The sequence below is a fragment of the Microcaecilia unicolor genome, chromosome 1, assembly GCF_901765095.1.
Source record: "Microcaecilia unicolor chromosome 1, aMicUni1.1, whole genome shotgun sequence".
Lineage (NCBI taxonomy): Eukaryota > Metazoa > Chordata > Amphibia > Gymnophiona > Siphonopidae > Microcaecilia > Microcaecilia unicolor.
The window spans coordinates 701,416,311-701,429,606 of record NC_044031.1 but is presented as its reverse complement, the minus strand read 5'-3'; the positions used below and the strand labels follow the sequence as shown (position 1 = coordinate 701,429,606).

Genomic DNA, 13,296 nt, shown 5'->3' with positions numbered 1-13,296 from the left:
AGCCCCGCTTGGCTCTCAGCCTGTGGTGAGGCTGCCAATGCCAGTGTTTAGTGTGGCTTCAGCATCAACTACTGCCCAAGCTGGCACTTCCTCGATGTCATTGGAGGAAGCTTCACCGGAGTGGATGTGGGAGCCTACTCCTTGATGCTCCTCTTGGGGACTTGTTTTTTCTAGGTTGTGGCAGGCTCTGTCTCTGCCTTCTCCAGAGGAGTTTTTGGCTGACACCGATGAGGAGCGCTCTTGGGACTCAGATGATAACCTTCGGTACTCTTGGAGTAGTCGTCTTATGGGATACCATCTGATGCCTTCTCTCCACAGGAAAGGAGAAAGTCTCCTCCAGAGAGCCTTTCCTTTCCCTTTTTATTAAGGAAATGGTGGCTGCCATTCCATTTCCTTTGGAAGTGGAGGATGTGCCCAAAGTCAAGATGCTTGAGGTCCTGGACTATGAGTCTCCTCCTAGAGAGGCTGTGACGGTCCCGCTTCACAGGATCTTACATATGTTCTCATGTGGAATTGGGAGTTCCCTCTGTTCGTCTCTGTGATCCCCAAGAAAGTTGACACCATGTACACGATTCAGAGTACTCCTGGGTTTGATAAGTCTCGGCTGCCTGGTCATTCCCTGGTGGTTGAACCTGCCCTCAAAAGGACCTAGAGTTCTAGAGACTATGCTTCGGCTCCCCCAGGCAGGGAAGCTTGAACCTTTGGACTCTTTTGGGTTCCTCACTTCAATCCCTTTTATTATTTTCCAACTCCACCCCCTGCTGTGACTCACTACAAGGAACTACTTTATCTCTGTAATTTCTCTGCCAACTCCTCCCCTGGGCAGGCCTCCCAAACTTACTCTCCAGCCCACTGGCAGGGACCTCTCTCCCCCTCCCCCCAGGGCCTCTGGAAAAATCTCTCTCTGCTGTCTTGATAATACCCATATCATGGGTTATTACATGTATAATAGCACCTAGGTACCCAAGTTCCATTATAGAATAGGCTTCTACCGTGCAGCGTTGGAGCACCTAAACAGAGGGGCCCAGTTCACAAATTGACCCGTATATGGGCAGGGATAAGGGTAAAGAGATTGGTGTGAGGATGAGAAGGAATTAAGTAAAGTTTACAAGAGTATTATAGAAAAGAGAGAGAAAAGACTGTGCAGGGTGTGGCATGGAAAAGAGAGCAGATCACACGGTCCTCTTTGTTCATGGCACATCCACACCCTTGCTATACCACATAATGGTACAGACTAAAATTATGAGGCAAGGCCCAAGACATTTCTAGAAATATTCTGATCATACACTCTTTAATGCAATAAAAAGAGGCAGTATGAATTCTATATGGGTGGTCTTTCTAACAATGTAAATGTTTTCAACATATCTTTTAATGAAGGGTGTTAGTTGCTTTTCTCCTGTGTTATAGCTGCAAGGGTTACACAAATATAGAAAACAATATATGGTACGTCAGTGATGCTGAATGGCAGGAGTACAAAATATGATCTGAAAAAGTTTTCTACTTTATTACTGTGCCTTGATTCAATGCTTAGTTTAATGTTTACTGTTTGATTCAACTATAAAACCATATTTAAGTTCCACTCAACCCCACAAAAAAAAAAAAAGATATCCAGGCATCTGTTTTCATATGGTTTTATTAATTTAGAAACTTGAACCACCATTATGTGCAATTCTAAAATTGTACAAAAGGCAAATTTCTGTAGCCAAACCTTTATATCAAACTACATCTGATTGATTTAGGTAGCCTCTTGGCAACATTTATTTAAGATTTTCCAAAATGTGGAAGTGGGACTGTACCAAGTAACCAAGGCTGACCACTGGTAAAAAGTTTATTTGCCAGTGGTAAATCTGACCCAATAAACAGGACCCAACATGGGCCATGTTTCGGCTGGAGAGCATTCCTCAGGGGTCAAATCCTTTAAAACAATAACTCCACAGAGTTATATAAACGCCAAGTGTCTAGCGGTAGTTGCAGCATTGCTACGCAGACTGGGAGTTCATGTGTTCCCGTATCTTGATGATTGGCTGGTGAAGAGCACCTTAGAGGATGGTGCTTGAAAGTCCATGCAGATGACTATTCGGGTGCTAGAGCTACTAGGGTTCGTTTTAAACTACCCCAAGTCCCATCTACACCCTGTCGAGCGATTTGAGTTCCTAGGAGCCATGCTCGACACACAGAGGGTTCAAGCCTACCTCCCAGAGGCGAGAGTGGACAATTTTGTCTCTCTGGCGTCCAAGGTTCGTGCCTCTCAGCAGGTCACAGCTCAGCAGATATTGAGATTGCTGGGCCACATGGCTTCCACAGTGTACGTTACACCTATGACAGGTCTTCACATGAGATCAGCTCAATGGACCCTGGCTTCTTAGTGTTATCAAGCCATGGGGAGTCTACAAGATGTCATTCAAATGTCCCCAGAGCTTGTACTCTCTCTTCAGTGGTGGAAAAGTCGATCAAGTTTGACTCCAGGACTTCCATTCCAAATTCCTCAGCCACAAAAAGTGCTGACGACGGATGCATCTCTCCTGGGATGGGGCGCTCGTGTAGATGGGCTTCACACTCCAGGAGCTTGGTATTCCCAGGAAACAAATCTTCAGATCAACCTCCTGGAGCTTTGGGCGATCTGGAACGCTGTAAAGGCTTTCAGAGATTGGCTATCTCATCAACTTGTTCCCATTCAAACAGGCAATCAGGTTGCAATGTTATTACACCAACGAGCAGGGGGGCACCAGATCATGCCCTCTTTGTCAGGAGGCCATCCAGACGTGGCATTGGGTTCACCAACACGGCATGTTCCTTCGAGCCACTTACCTGGCAGGTGCAAACAATACCCTGGCCGACAGGCTGAGCAAGATAATGCAACCGCACAAGTGGTCTCTCAATATGGGTATAGCCCACAAAATCTTCAGAGCGTGGGGCATCCCCTTGATGGATCTTTTTGCCACTCAGATCAACTACAATGTCCCTCAGTTCTGTTACAAGCTTCAGGTCCACGACAGACTAGTGTCAGATGCCTTCCTCCTCAATTGGGGGACAGGTCTTCTGTATACTTATCCTCCGATACCTCTAGTGGGAAAAACTGTGTTGAAACTCAAGCAAGACCGTGAAACCATGATTCTGATTGCGCCGTACTGGCCGCAGCAGATAGGACTCCCTCTTCTTCTGGAATTATCCTCCTAAGAACCATGGAGATTGGAGTGTTTTCCAACACTCATCATACAGAATGAGGGATCGCTTCTATATCCCAACCTCCAGTCTCTGGTTCTCACAGCTTGGATGTTGAGATCCTAGAATTCATTTCCTTGGGTCTTTTGGAGGGTGTCTCCCGAGTCTTAAACCGATATACTCGTATCACCCCTCTCCTCAGGTCACTTCACTGGCTTCCAATCAGATACCGCATACAGTTCAAGCTTCTCCTTCTTACCTACAAATGCACTCAGTCTGCAGCCCCTCATTACCTCTCTACCCTCATTTCCCCTTACGTTCCCGCCCGTATCCTCAGCTCACAGGACAAATCCCTCCTCTCAGTACCCTTCTCCACCACCGCCAACTCCAGGCTCCGCTCATTCTGCCTCGCCTCACCCTATGCTTGGAATAAACTTCCTGAGCCCTTACGCCAAGCCCCCTCCCTACCCATCTTTAAATCTTTGCTCAAAGCCCACCTCTTCAATGTTGCTTTTGGCACCTAACCTTTCAGGAAATCTAGACTGCCCCTATTTGACTGACTGTACATTTGTCCTTTAGATTGTAAGCTCCTTGAGCAGGGACTGGCCTTCTATGTTAAATTGTACAGCGCTGCGTAACCCTAGTGGCTCTTTAGAAATGTTAAGTAGTAGTAGTGCTGGCTTCCAGGAAAGATTCCACTGAGGTGCTACTCTTTAAAATGGAGGAGGTTTGCCGTCTGGTGTGAGAGCAAGGTCCTAGATCCCCTTACCCAACACAGACCCTGCTTGAGTACCTTCTACACTTGTCAGAATCTGGTCTCAAGACCAACTCTGTAAGGGTTCACCTTTAGTGCAATTAGTGTTTATCATCAACATGTAGAAGGTAAGCCCATCTCTGGATAGCCTGTAGTTGTTTGCTTCATGAGAGGTTTGCTTTTGTCAAAGCCCCCCTGTCAAACCTCCACCAGTGTCATGGAATCTCAACGTCGTTCTCACCCAGCTGATGAACTCCTTTTGAGCCACTGAATTCCTGCCATATGAAGTACTTGACTTGGAAGGTCATTTTCTTGGTGTCTGTTACTTCAGCTCTTACTACTACTACTACTTAACATTTCTAGAGCGCTACTAGGGTTACGCAGCGCTGTACAATTTAACAAAGAGAGACAGTCCCTGCTCAAAGAGCTTACAATCTAATAGACAAGTGAACGGTCGGTCCGATAGGGGCAGTCAAATTGGGGCAGTCTGGATTCACTGAACGGTAAGGGTTAGGTGCCGAACGCAGCATGAGCTTCATGCCTTAGTGGTGGATACACCTTATACTAAGTTTCATCACAACAGAGTAGTCCTCCGCATGCTCCCTAAGTTCCTACCGAAGGAGGTGTGATAGTCGCATCCAGGATAGTTGGGTTAAGGCAGTTTCAGTTTGAAATACAGGTCCCAGAAGGCATTGCAGGCAAGGAGCCAGGGGGTGAGATGAAGAACCCGGACTGGACTCCTAGCTGCAATCAGGGAAGACAGGGGTATAAGCTGGCAGGATGTGTAGAGTGGCTGCCACTTGGGGGAAAGAGAGCTAGGAAACCCTGTGTGCAGGAGCTCCTCATTAGTCTAATGCTTAACTTAGCTGGTATGGGTGTGGGGGAAGCTAGTGGAAGGAGATTGATTGGTTGTGGTAGCAGAAGCCAGGGATTGATTAGGCAGGTGGGAAGGAGTCTCAGGAGTTCAGTTCAGGAGGAGAGAAGCAGCTGCAGGCTGAAAATCCTTGGGTAAGAGAGGTCCCTAAAGTACTGAAGTAGGCTGAAATCCCTTGGGTGTGAGGAAGTCCCTAAAGTATTGAAACCTCCTGAAGGTAAAGGCTGCTTTGTGATTTAATTGGGATGATGAACTGAATGGAACTGTTTGTCTTGGGAATTAAACTACTGTTTACTGTGCACTGGATAGAGAGCCCAGACTGAAGCTGACTGTGAGCCTGTATTGAATCCTGGTAGGTGCTGGCAGCCTACTGCTTAAAGGGGACTATTTGCCACACACTTTCAGGTGGCTTACATATGTTTAAGATTGAAGAGGAATGCTGCTGTTGGAACCGTGTATCAGGTCTACTAGAAACCTGCATGGAATAAAAGCCTTAAGATTGAAAAGTTGCTGGTGGACATTTGTTTCTTGATTGTACCAGGAGCGCTCTCCCTGGTGACAGTGGTGTCTGAGTTCCATCCGAACCAGTCGATTGTCTTACCAACCAGTGGCGTAGCCACAGGTGGGCCTGAGTGGGCCAGGGCCCACCCATTTAGGGTTCAGGCCCACCCAACAGTAGCACACATTTAGTAGTAGCTGGTGGCTTTCGCAGTGCCGAAACTCTTTGAATATAACACACACAATAATGTATGTGCAAATCGGGCAAAAAACAGTCAAAATGGAACTTGTCAAAAGCTTTGAGCATTGGCCCCGAATTCCAAGTACAAATAGTATTTTTCTACAGCTCTAATGCTATGTCTTCCTGACCATTTGCTCTGTCTTCTGGGTTCATTTAGAATCCACTTGCCAAAGTGCCTTTTGTACTGGTCCAACCCTCTGGATTATATTACTTGTTACTCTTTGTGCAGAGACCTATAAGAAATTCTGTTTCGGCTTGAAGACCCACATTTTTGCACAGGCCTTATGCATTGTGCTAGGTGGGTGCTGCAGACACACAGTAGGCGAAGTTCTTACCTGTCTTTTTAAATTATATGTTTCCTTTCTTTCCTTTTGTCTGACTATACTCCATTTTACCTCTCTCTTCTCTTTCCTGTCAATAGAGAAGAGAAGCAGAAGAGCTAGAGGACATGAATTGAGGTTACAGGGTGGTAGAATTAGCACCCGGAAACTTTTTAATGGAGAAGATGGTGGATGCCTGGAATTGCCTTCTGGTGAAGGTGATGGAGACAAAAACAGTGATGGAATTCAAAAATGTGTGGGATAAACATAGAAGATCCCTTTATGGAAATTAGGATGAAATAAAAATAAAACTTGAATGATCTCATGGCTGATGTATTATGATGAACAGGAGTGGTTCTTACTAAATAAAGGTGAATTACTCCAGCATTTTGGAAGTAAGGCCAGTACTGGGCAGACATCTATGGTTTGTGTCCTGAAAATGGCAAAGACAGATCAAGATGAGCTGGAGTAGGCTTCGGTGGCAACTCCAGTAGTTGGGAAGTAAGGTTGTTCTGAAAATGGCAAAGATGGGTCATGATCAAGTATTCATATTTTATATCGCATTTATTTCATGAGCTATGAGTGTGGGTGTTATGCATCACTATGGGGTGATATGCATGGTAACAAATTGTCAAGTGCCCTGGTTGTGATGCTAGTGTTCAATCATGAAGGAGTTTAACCTGCACAGAGTAGCAGGTGTGGCTCTGGCTACCTTGTTGGGCAGACTGGGTAGATAACGCTGGGTTTTTTCTTCTGTCATTTATTGTGCTACTGTGTATAATAACTTGGCATTCCTTTCCTTTGTTTTTATGTAAACCATTTTGATTGGTAAATGTGGTATATATCAAGAACCAATAAACATAAACGTAAATCATTTTTACATTAAGGTTTGTGAGTCTTGTGATTTGAAGCTTAGGGCCCCTTTTACTAAATCACGCTAATGATTCCCGGTGTGGCAAATGTGACGCAGCCCATTCAATTTGAATGGACTTAGTCGCATTTACCGTGCGGGAATTGCTACTGCGGTTTAGTAAAAAGAGCCCTTAATTTTCTCTGTGCATATTGACTGGACATTAAAATAGATTGGTATTTCATAACTGGTTGTGAGAACATTTCCTTAACTCTGTGCCCTTTTGTCTGACTAGATGCGATGCCAATATATCCCGACTGTCTGCAGACCACAAAACAATAGAAGACAAACTTCAGAATCTTAGTAAGGAAAAACAAACTGCTAAAGTCATCATGGACTCCAAAATCAAAGATGTAGAACAACAGGTATAGTATAACAGAAGGTGCTGGGCTCCAGGAATTCTGCTGGAAACGTGTGTCATGAAGATGTTAGTAGTTTATGGGAAAGACTTCTTGCTTCATTTTCAACTTTGCAACACTGACAGATGTACCATTGTAAACGTCTTGCAGCAGCTGCCTAATGCATGTTGTAATGAGACCAACTGTTCACTTTGAGGAGGAAGTCTTGGGATGGACATTCCAGAAGGGCCTGGGGTTTTTGTTTTCAAGGATTTTGTGTATGGTCCAGATGCTGAAATAGTCTGTTGTCTTTAAAGTGGCACCTATACACTCTGAAACACCTGAATTTTTATTGTTAGTATTAGATTAGATGTGACGTTTTGTAAAGGAAAGAATACAATGGCGGTTTGGTGTAATTTTATCTGCTGCCAGAGAACCTTGAGCAAAATTTTATCTATGAGTTTCAGGACATGTACATTTGCACAGGTGCCGAATATCTTGCACTGTTGTAAACTGTTGATTTCTCAGGCCCATAGTCTGAGGAGAGCACACATTATTTCATAAAATGAAACTTAGTAGTCCAGTTAAAATACAATTGCCCAATAGCTTTTAACTAACTTTTAGATCTGCTGATTCCTGTTAAAGAAGATAAGTGGTGTCCATATACAGCACAGATATTATGATACTGGGTATGATGTGAGGCAATGACATTAAAATCCATATTATTTTTGCATTTTAAGGGATTCATAACTTTTAAAATAAGAATTATAACATAAACATATTTCTCCGAGGACAAGCAGGCTGCTTGTTCTCACTGATGGGTTGACGTCCTCGGCAGCCCCCTCCATCGGAAAGTTTACTAGCAAAGGCCTTTGCTAGTCCTCGCGCGCCCATGCGCACCGCGCATGCGCGGCCGTCTTCCCGCCCGAAACCGGCTCGAGCCGGCCAGTCTTCTTTCGTCCGCGCTCGGTACGGTCGTGTTACGCCGTTCGTGCCCCAGAGAGTCGACCTCGCGCGTCCTTTTCGACGTGTTTTTTCCTTGTTTTTCTTTAAAAAAGTTCGGGGAGCGCTCCGGAAGTGTTCCGGAAGACCCTTTCGGGTTTTCTGCCCTTCCCGTAATTTTCTCAACTTTTGCCCCGTAAGTTTTCTTTCGTTGTCGGGGTAGGCCTAGTTTGGCCTCGGTCGAGATTTTTCTCCCTTTAAATTTTGGTGCTTCAATTTTCGCCATTTCGGCCTTTGATTTCGCCGGCGTGATTTTTCCGCCCATGACATCGAAGCCTTCCAGCGGCTTCAAGAAGTGCACCCAGTGCGCCCGGGTAATCTCGCTCACTGATAGGCACTCTGCGTGTCTTCAGTGTCTAGGGGCCCAGCACCGCCCTCAGAACTGCAGTCTGTGTTCCCTGTTACAAAGGCGGACTCAGGTAGCGAGATTAGCCCAGTGGAACGTTTTGTTCTCGGGCTCTTCGTCGACATCGGCACCGGAGGCATCGAGTGCATCGACGTCGTCAGCGTCCGGACCATCTTCCTTGGCTGCCGCTCCATCGACTGCATCGAGGCATCGGACCTCTGCATCGGCGCTGAGGCATCGGGCGACTGCATCGACGTCGGTGGTACCGAGACTTCGTCTGCTGATGTCGTCGGACGGAGGTGCATCGTCAGGAGTGCAGGTGAGGGCTGTCCATTCCCCTGCTGGTGGCGGTGAGCCTTCGGGTGGGTCTCCTCCTACCCTGAGGGCTCCTGCGGTACAGCCCCCCCGGGATCGACCCTCTTCGGTCTCGGCCCCGAGGAAGCGACGGATGGATTCTACGTCCTCGTCGGTGCCGGGGAGCTCCGGTGACATGCTTCGGAAGAAGTCGAAGAAGCATCGACACCGGTCTCCTCCCCATGTCGGCACCGAGAGCTCTGGGTCGCCGAGGGATTCGGCACCCAGCAGGCATCGGCACCGAGAGGACCGCTCACCCTCTGTTCAGGAGGTGTCGATGCGCTCCACTCTGGACAGCCCGGAACAGCCTCCTCGCCCGGAACAGGTTCTGACGTCGACGCCTGCATCGACCTCTCAGCCTTTTTCTGCAGCCACTCTGAACGAGAGCCTCCGGGCCGTTCTCCCAGAGATTCTGGGAGAGCTGTTGCGCCCTACCCCTCCGGTACCGGCGGTGCTTGCGCCTCCGGTACCGTCGAGTGTGGCGCCGGCTGGTCCATCGCCCAGGTTGAGGTCCCCGACGTCGGTACCGCGTGCGGTGCCGACCGCGGCCACCTCCCAGGAAGGCTCCCCGACTACGTTGGCGGAGGGAGCTTCGCCGATGCGGGCGAGGGAGTCTACCTCTCGACGCCCCCATCGTGGACGTGGCTCCACGGAGTCGAGCCGGGCGAGGTTGCAGACACAGGTCCGTGAACTTGTGTCTGACACCGAGGGTGAGGCCTCGTGGGAGGACGAAGAAGACCCCAGATATTTCTCTGACGAGGAGTCTGAGGGTCTCCCTTCTGATCCCACTCCCTCTCCTGAAAGGCAGCTTTCTCCTCCTGAGAGTCTGTCTTTCGCTTCCTTTGTCCGGGAGATGTCTACGGCCATCCCCTTCCCGGTGGTTGTGGAGGACGAGCCCAGGGCTGAAATGTTTGAGCTCCTGGACTATCCTTCTCCACCTAAGGAAGCGTCCACTGTTCCCTTGCACCATGTCCTGAAAAAGACATTGCTTGCGAACTGGACCAAGCCATTAAGTAATCCCCACATTCCCAAGAAGATCGAGTCCCAGTACCGGATCCATGGGGACCCAGAGCTGATGCGCACTCAGTTGCCTCATGACTCTGGAGTTGTGGATTTGGCCCTAAAGAAAGCTAAGAGTTCTAGGGAGCATGCTTCGGCGCCCCCGGGCAAAGACCCTAGAACCTTAGACTCCTTTGGGAGGAAGGCCTACCATTCTTCTATGCTCGTGGCCAAGATCCAGTCTTACCAGCTCTACACGAGCATACACATGCGGAACAATGTGCGGCAGTTGGCGGGCTTGGTTGATGCTCTTCCCCCTGAGCAAGCCAAGCCTTTTCAGGAGGTGGTCAGGCAGCTGAAGGCGTGCAGAAAATTCCTGGCCAGAGGAGTGTATGACACTTTTGATGTTGCGTCCAGGGCCGCTGCTCAAGGTGTGGTGATGCGCAGGCTCTCATGGCTGCGTGCCGCCGACCTGGAGAATAGACTCCAGCAGCGGATTGCGGACTCGCCTTGCCGTGCGGACAACATTTTTGGGGAAAAAGTCGAGCAGGTGGTAGAGTCTCTCCACCAGCGGGACACCGCATTCGACAAGTTCTCCCGCCGGCAGCCTTCAGCCTCTACCTCTACAGGTAGAAGATTTTTCGGGGGAAGGAAGACTGGTCCCTATGCTTCTGGTAAGCGTAGGTACAATCCTCCTTCCCGACAGCCTGCGGCCCAGGCTAAGCCCCAGCGCGCTCGCTCTCGTCAGCAGCGTGCGCCTCAGCAAGGCCCCGCGGCTCCCCAGCAAAAGCAAGGGGCGAGCTTTTGACTGGCTCCAGCAGAGCATAGCCGACATCCCAGTGTCAGTGCCGGGCGACCTGCCGGTCGGAGGGAGGTTGATAGCTTTTCACCAAAGGTGGCCTCTCATAACCTCCGATCAGTGGGTTCTGCAAATAGTCCGGCAAGGATACACCCTCAATTTGGCCTCAAAACCTCCAAATTGTCCACCGGGAGCTCAGTCTTACAGCTTCCAGCACAAGCAGGTACTTGCAGAGGAACTCTCCGCCCTTCTCAGCGCCAATGCGGTCGAGCCCGTGCCATCCGGGCAGGAAGGGCTGGGATTCTATTCCAGGTACTTCCTTGTGGAAAAGAAAACAGGGGGGATGCGTCCCATCCTAGACCTAAGGGCCCTGAACAAATATCTCGTAAAAGAAAAGTTCAGGATGCTTTCCCTGGGCACCCTCCTCCCCATGATTCAGCAAAATGATTGGCTATGCTCTCTGGACTTGAAGGATGCCTACACTCACATCCCGATACTGCCAGCTCACAGACAGTATCTGCGATTTCAGCTGGGCACACGCCACTTCCAGTACTGTGTGCTACCCTTTGGGCTCGCCTCTGCGCCCAGGGTGTTCACAAAGTGCCTAGCTGTAGTAGCAGCGGCACTTCGCAGGCTGGGGGTGCATGTGTTCCCATATCTCGACGATTGGCTGGTGAAGAACACATCCGAGGCAGGAGCCCTGCAGTCCATGCAGATGACTATTCGCCTACTGGAGCTACTGGGGTTTGTGATAAATTATCCAAAGTCCCATCTTCTCCCAATGCAGAGACTCGAATTCATAGGAGCTCTGCTGGATTCTCGGACGGCTCGCGCCTATCTCCCAGAGACGAGAGCCAACAACTTGTTGTCCCTCGTCTCGCGGGTGCGAGCGTCCCAGCAGATCACAGCTCGGCAGATGTTGAGATTGCTGGGCCACATGGCCTCCACAGTTCATGTGACTCCCATGGCCCGCCTTCACATGAGATCTGCTCAATGGACCCTAGCCTCCCAGTGGTATCAGGCCGCTGGGGGTCTAGAGGACGTGATCCACCTGTCCACGAGTTTTCTCAAATCCCTATATTGGTGGACGATTTGCTCCAATTTGACTCTGGGACGTCCCTTCCAAATTCTTCAGCCACAAAAGGTGCTGACCACGGATGCGTCCCTCCTGGGATGGGGAGCTCATGTCGATGGGCTTCACACCCAAGGAAGCTGGTCCCTCCAGGAACGCGATCTGCAGATCAATCTTCTGGAGTTACGAGCGATCTGGAACGCTCTGAAGGCTTTCAGAGATCGGCTGTCCCACCAAATTATCCAAATTCAGACAGACAACCAGGTTGCCATGTACTATGTCAACAAGCAGGGGGGCACCGGATCTCGCCCCCTGTGTCAGGAAGCCATCAGCATGTGGCTCTGGGCTCGCCGTCACGACATGGTGCTCCAAGCCACATATCTGGCAGGCGTAAACAACAGTCTGGCCGACAGGTTGAGCAGGATTATGCAACCTCACGAGTGGTCGCTCAATTCCCGTGTGGTACGACAGATCTTCCAGGTGTGGGGCACCCCCTTGGTAGATCTCTTCGCATCTCGAGTGAACCACAAAGTCCCTCAGTTCTGTTCCAGGCTTCAGGCCCCCGGCAGACTGGCATCGGATGCCTTCCTCCTGGACTGGGGGGAGGGTCTGCTGTATGCTTATCCTCCCATACCTCTGGTGGGGAAGACTTTGTTGAAACTCAAGCAAGACCAAGGCACCATGATTCTGATTGCTCCTTTTTGGCCGCGTCAGATCTGGTTCCCTCTTCTTCTGGAGTTGTCCTCCGAAGAACCGTGGAGATTGGAGTGTTTTCCGACCCTCATCACACAGGACGAAGGGGCACTTCTGCATCCCAGCCTCCAGTCGCTGGCTCTTACGGCCTGGATGTTGAGGGCGTAGACTTTGCCTCTTTGGGTCTGTCAGAGGGTGTCTCCCGCATCTTGCTTGCTTCCAGGAAAGATTCCACTAAGAGAAGTTACTTCTTCCATTGGAGGAGGTTTGCCGTCTGGTGTGACAGCAAGGCCCTAGATCCTCGCTCTTGTCCTACACAGACCCTGCTTGAATACCTTCTGCACTTGTTTGAGTCTGGTCTCAAGACCAACTCTGTAAGGGTTCACCTTAGTGCAATCAGTGCTTACCATTATCATGTGGAAGGTAAGCCGATCTCAGGACAGCCTTTAGTTGTTCGCTTCATGAGAGGCTTGCTTTTGTCAAAGCCCCCTGTCAAGCCTCCTACAGTGTCATGGGATCTCAATGTCGTTCTCACCCAGCTGATGAAACCTCCTTTCGAGCCACTGAATTCCTGCCATCTGAAGTACTTGACTTGGAAGGTCATTTTCTTGGTGGCAGTTACTTCAGCTCGTAGAGTCAGTGAGCTTCAGGCCCTGGTAGCCCAGGCTCCTTACACAAAATTTCATCATAACAGAGTAGTCCTCCGCACTCACCCTAAGTTCCTGCCAAAGGTCGTGTCGGAGTTCCATCTGAACCAGTCAATTGTCTTGCCAACATTCTTTCCCCGTCCTCATTCCTGCCCTGCTGAACGTCAGCTGCACACATTGGACTGCAAGAGAGCATTGGCCTTCTACCTGGAGCGGACACAGCCCCACAGACAGTCCGCCCAATTGTTTGTTTCTTTTGATCCCAATAGGAGGGGAGTGGCTGTAGG

The 13,296-nt window shown here is 49.4% G+C and overlaps 1 protein-coding gene across 2 annotated transcripts in view; it reads left to right on the top strand.

Moving 5' to 3' along the window:
- The window catches only part of FAM81A (family with sequence similarity 81 member A), a 73,745-nt gene that overhangs the window by 33,110 nt on the left and 27,339 nt on the right, over positions 1 to 13,296 (top strand). For both annotated transcript variants that reach the window (XM_030190408.1, XM_030190407.1), the window contains exon 5: positions 6,995 to 7,124. In XM_030190408.1, coding sequence (XP_030046268.1) covers positions 6,995 to 7,124 — 130 coding nt within the window. The remainder of the gene's footprint in view (positions 1 to 6,994; positions 7,125 to 13,296) is intronic.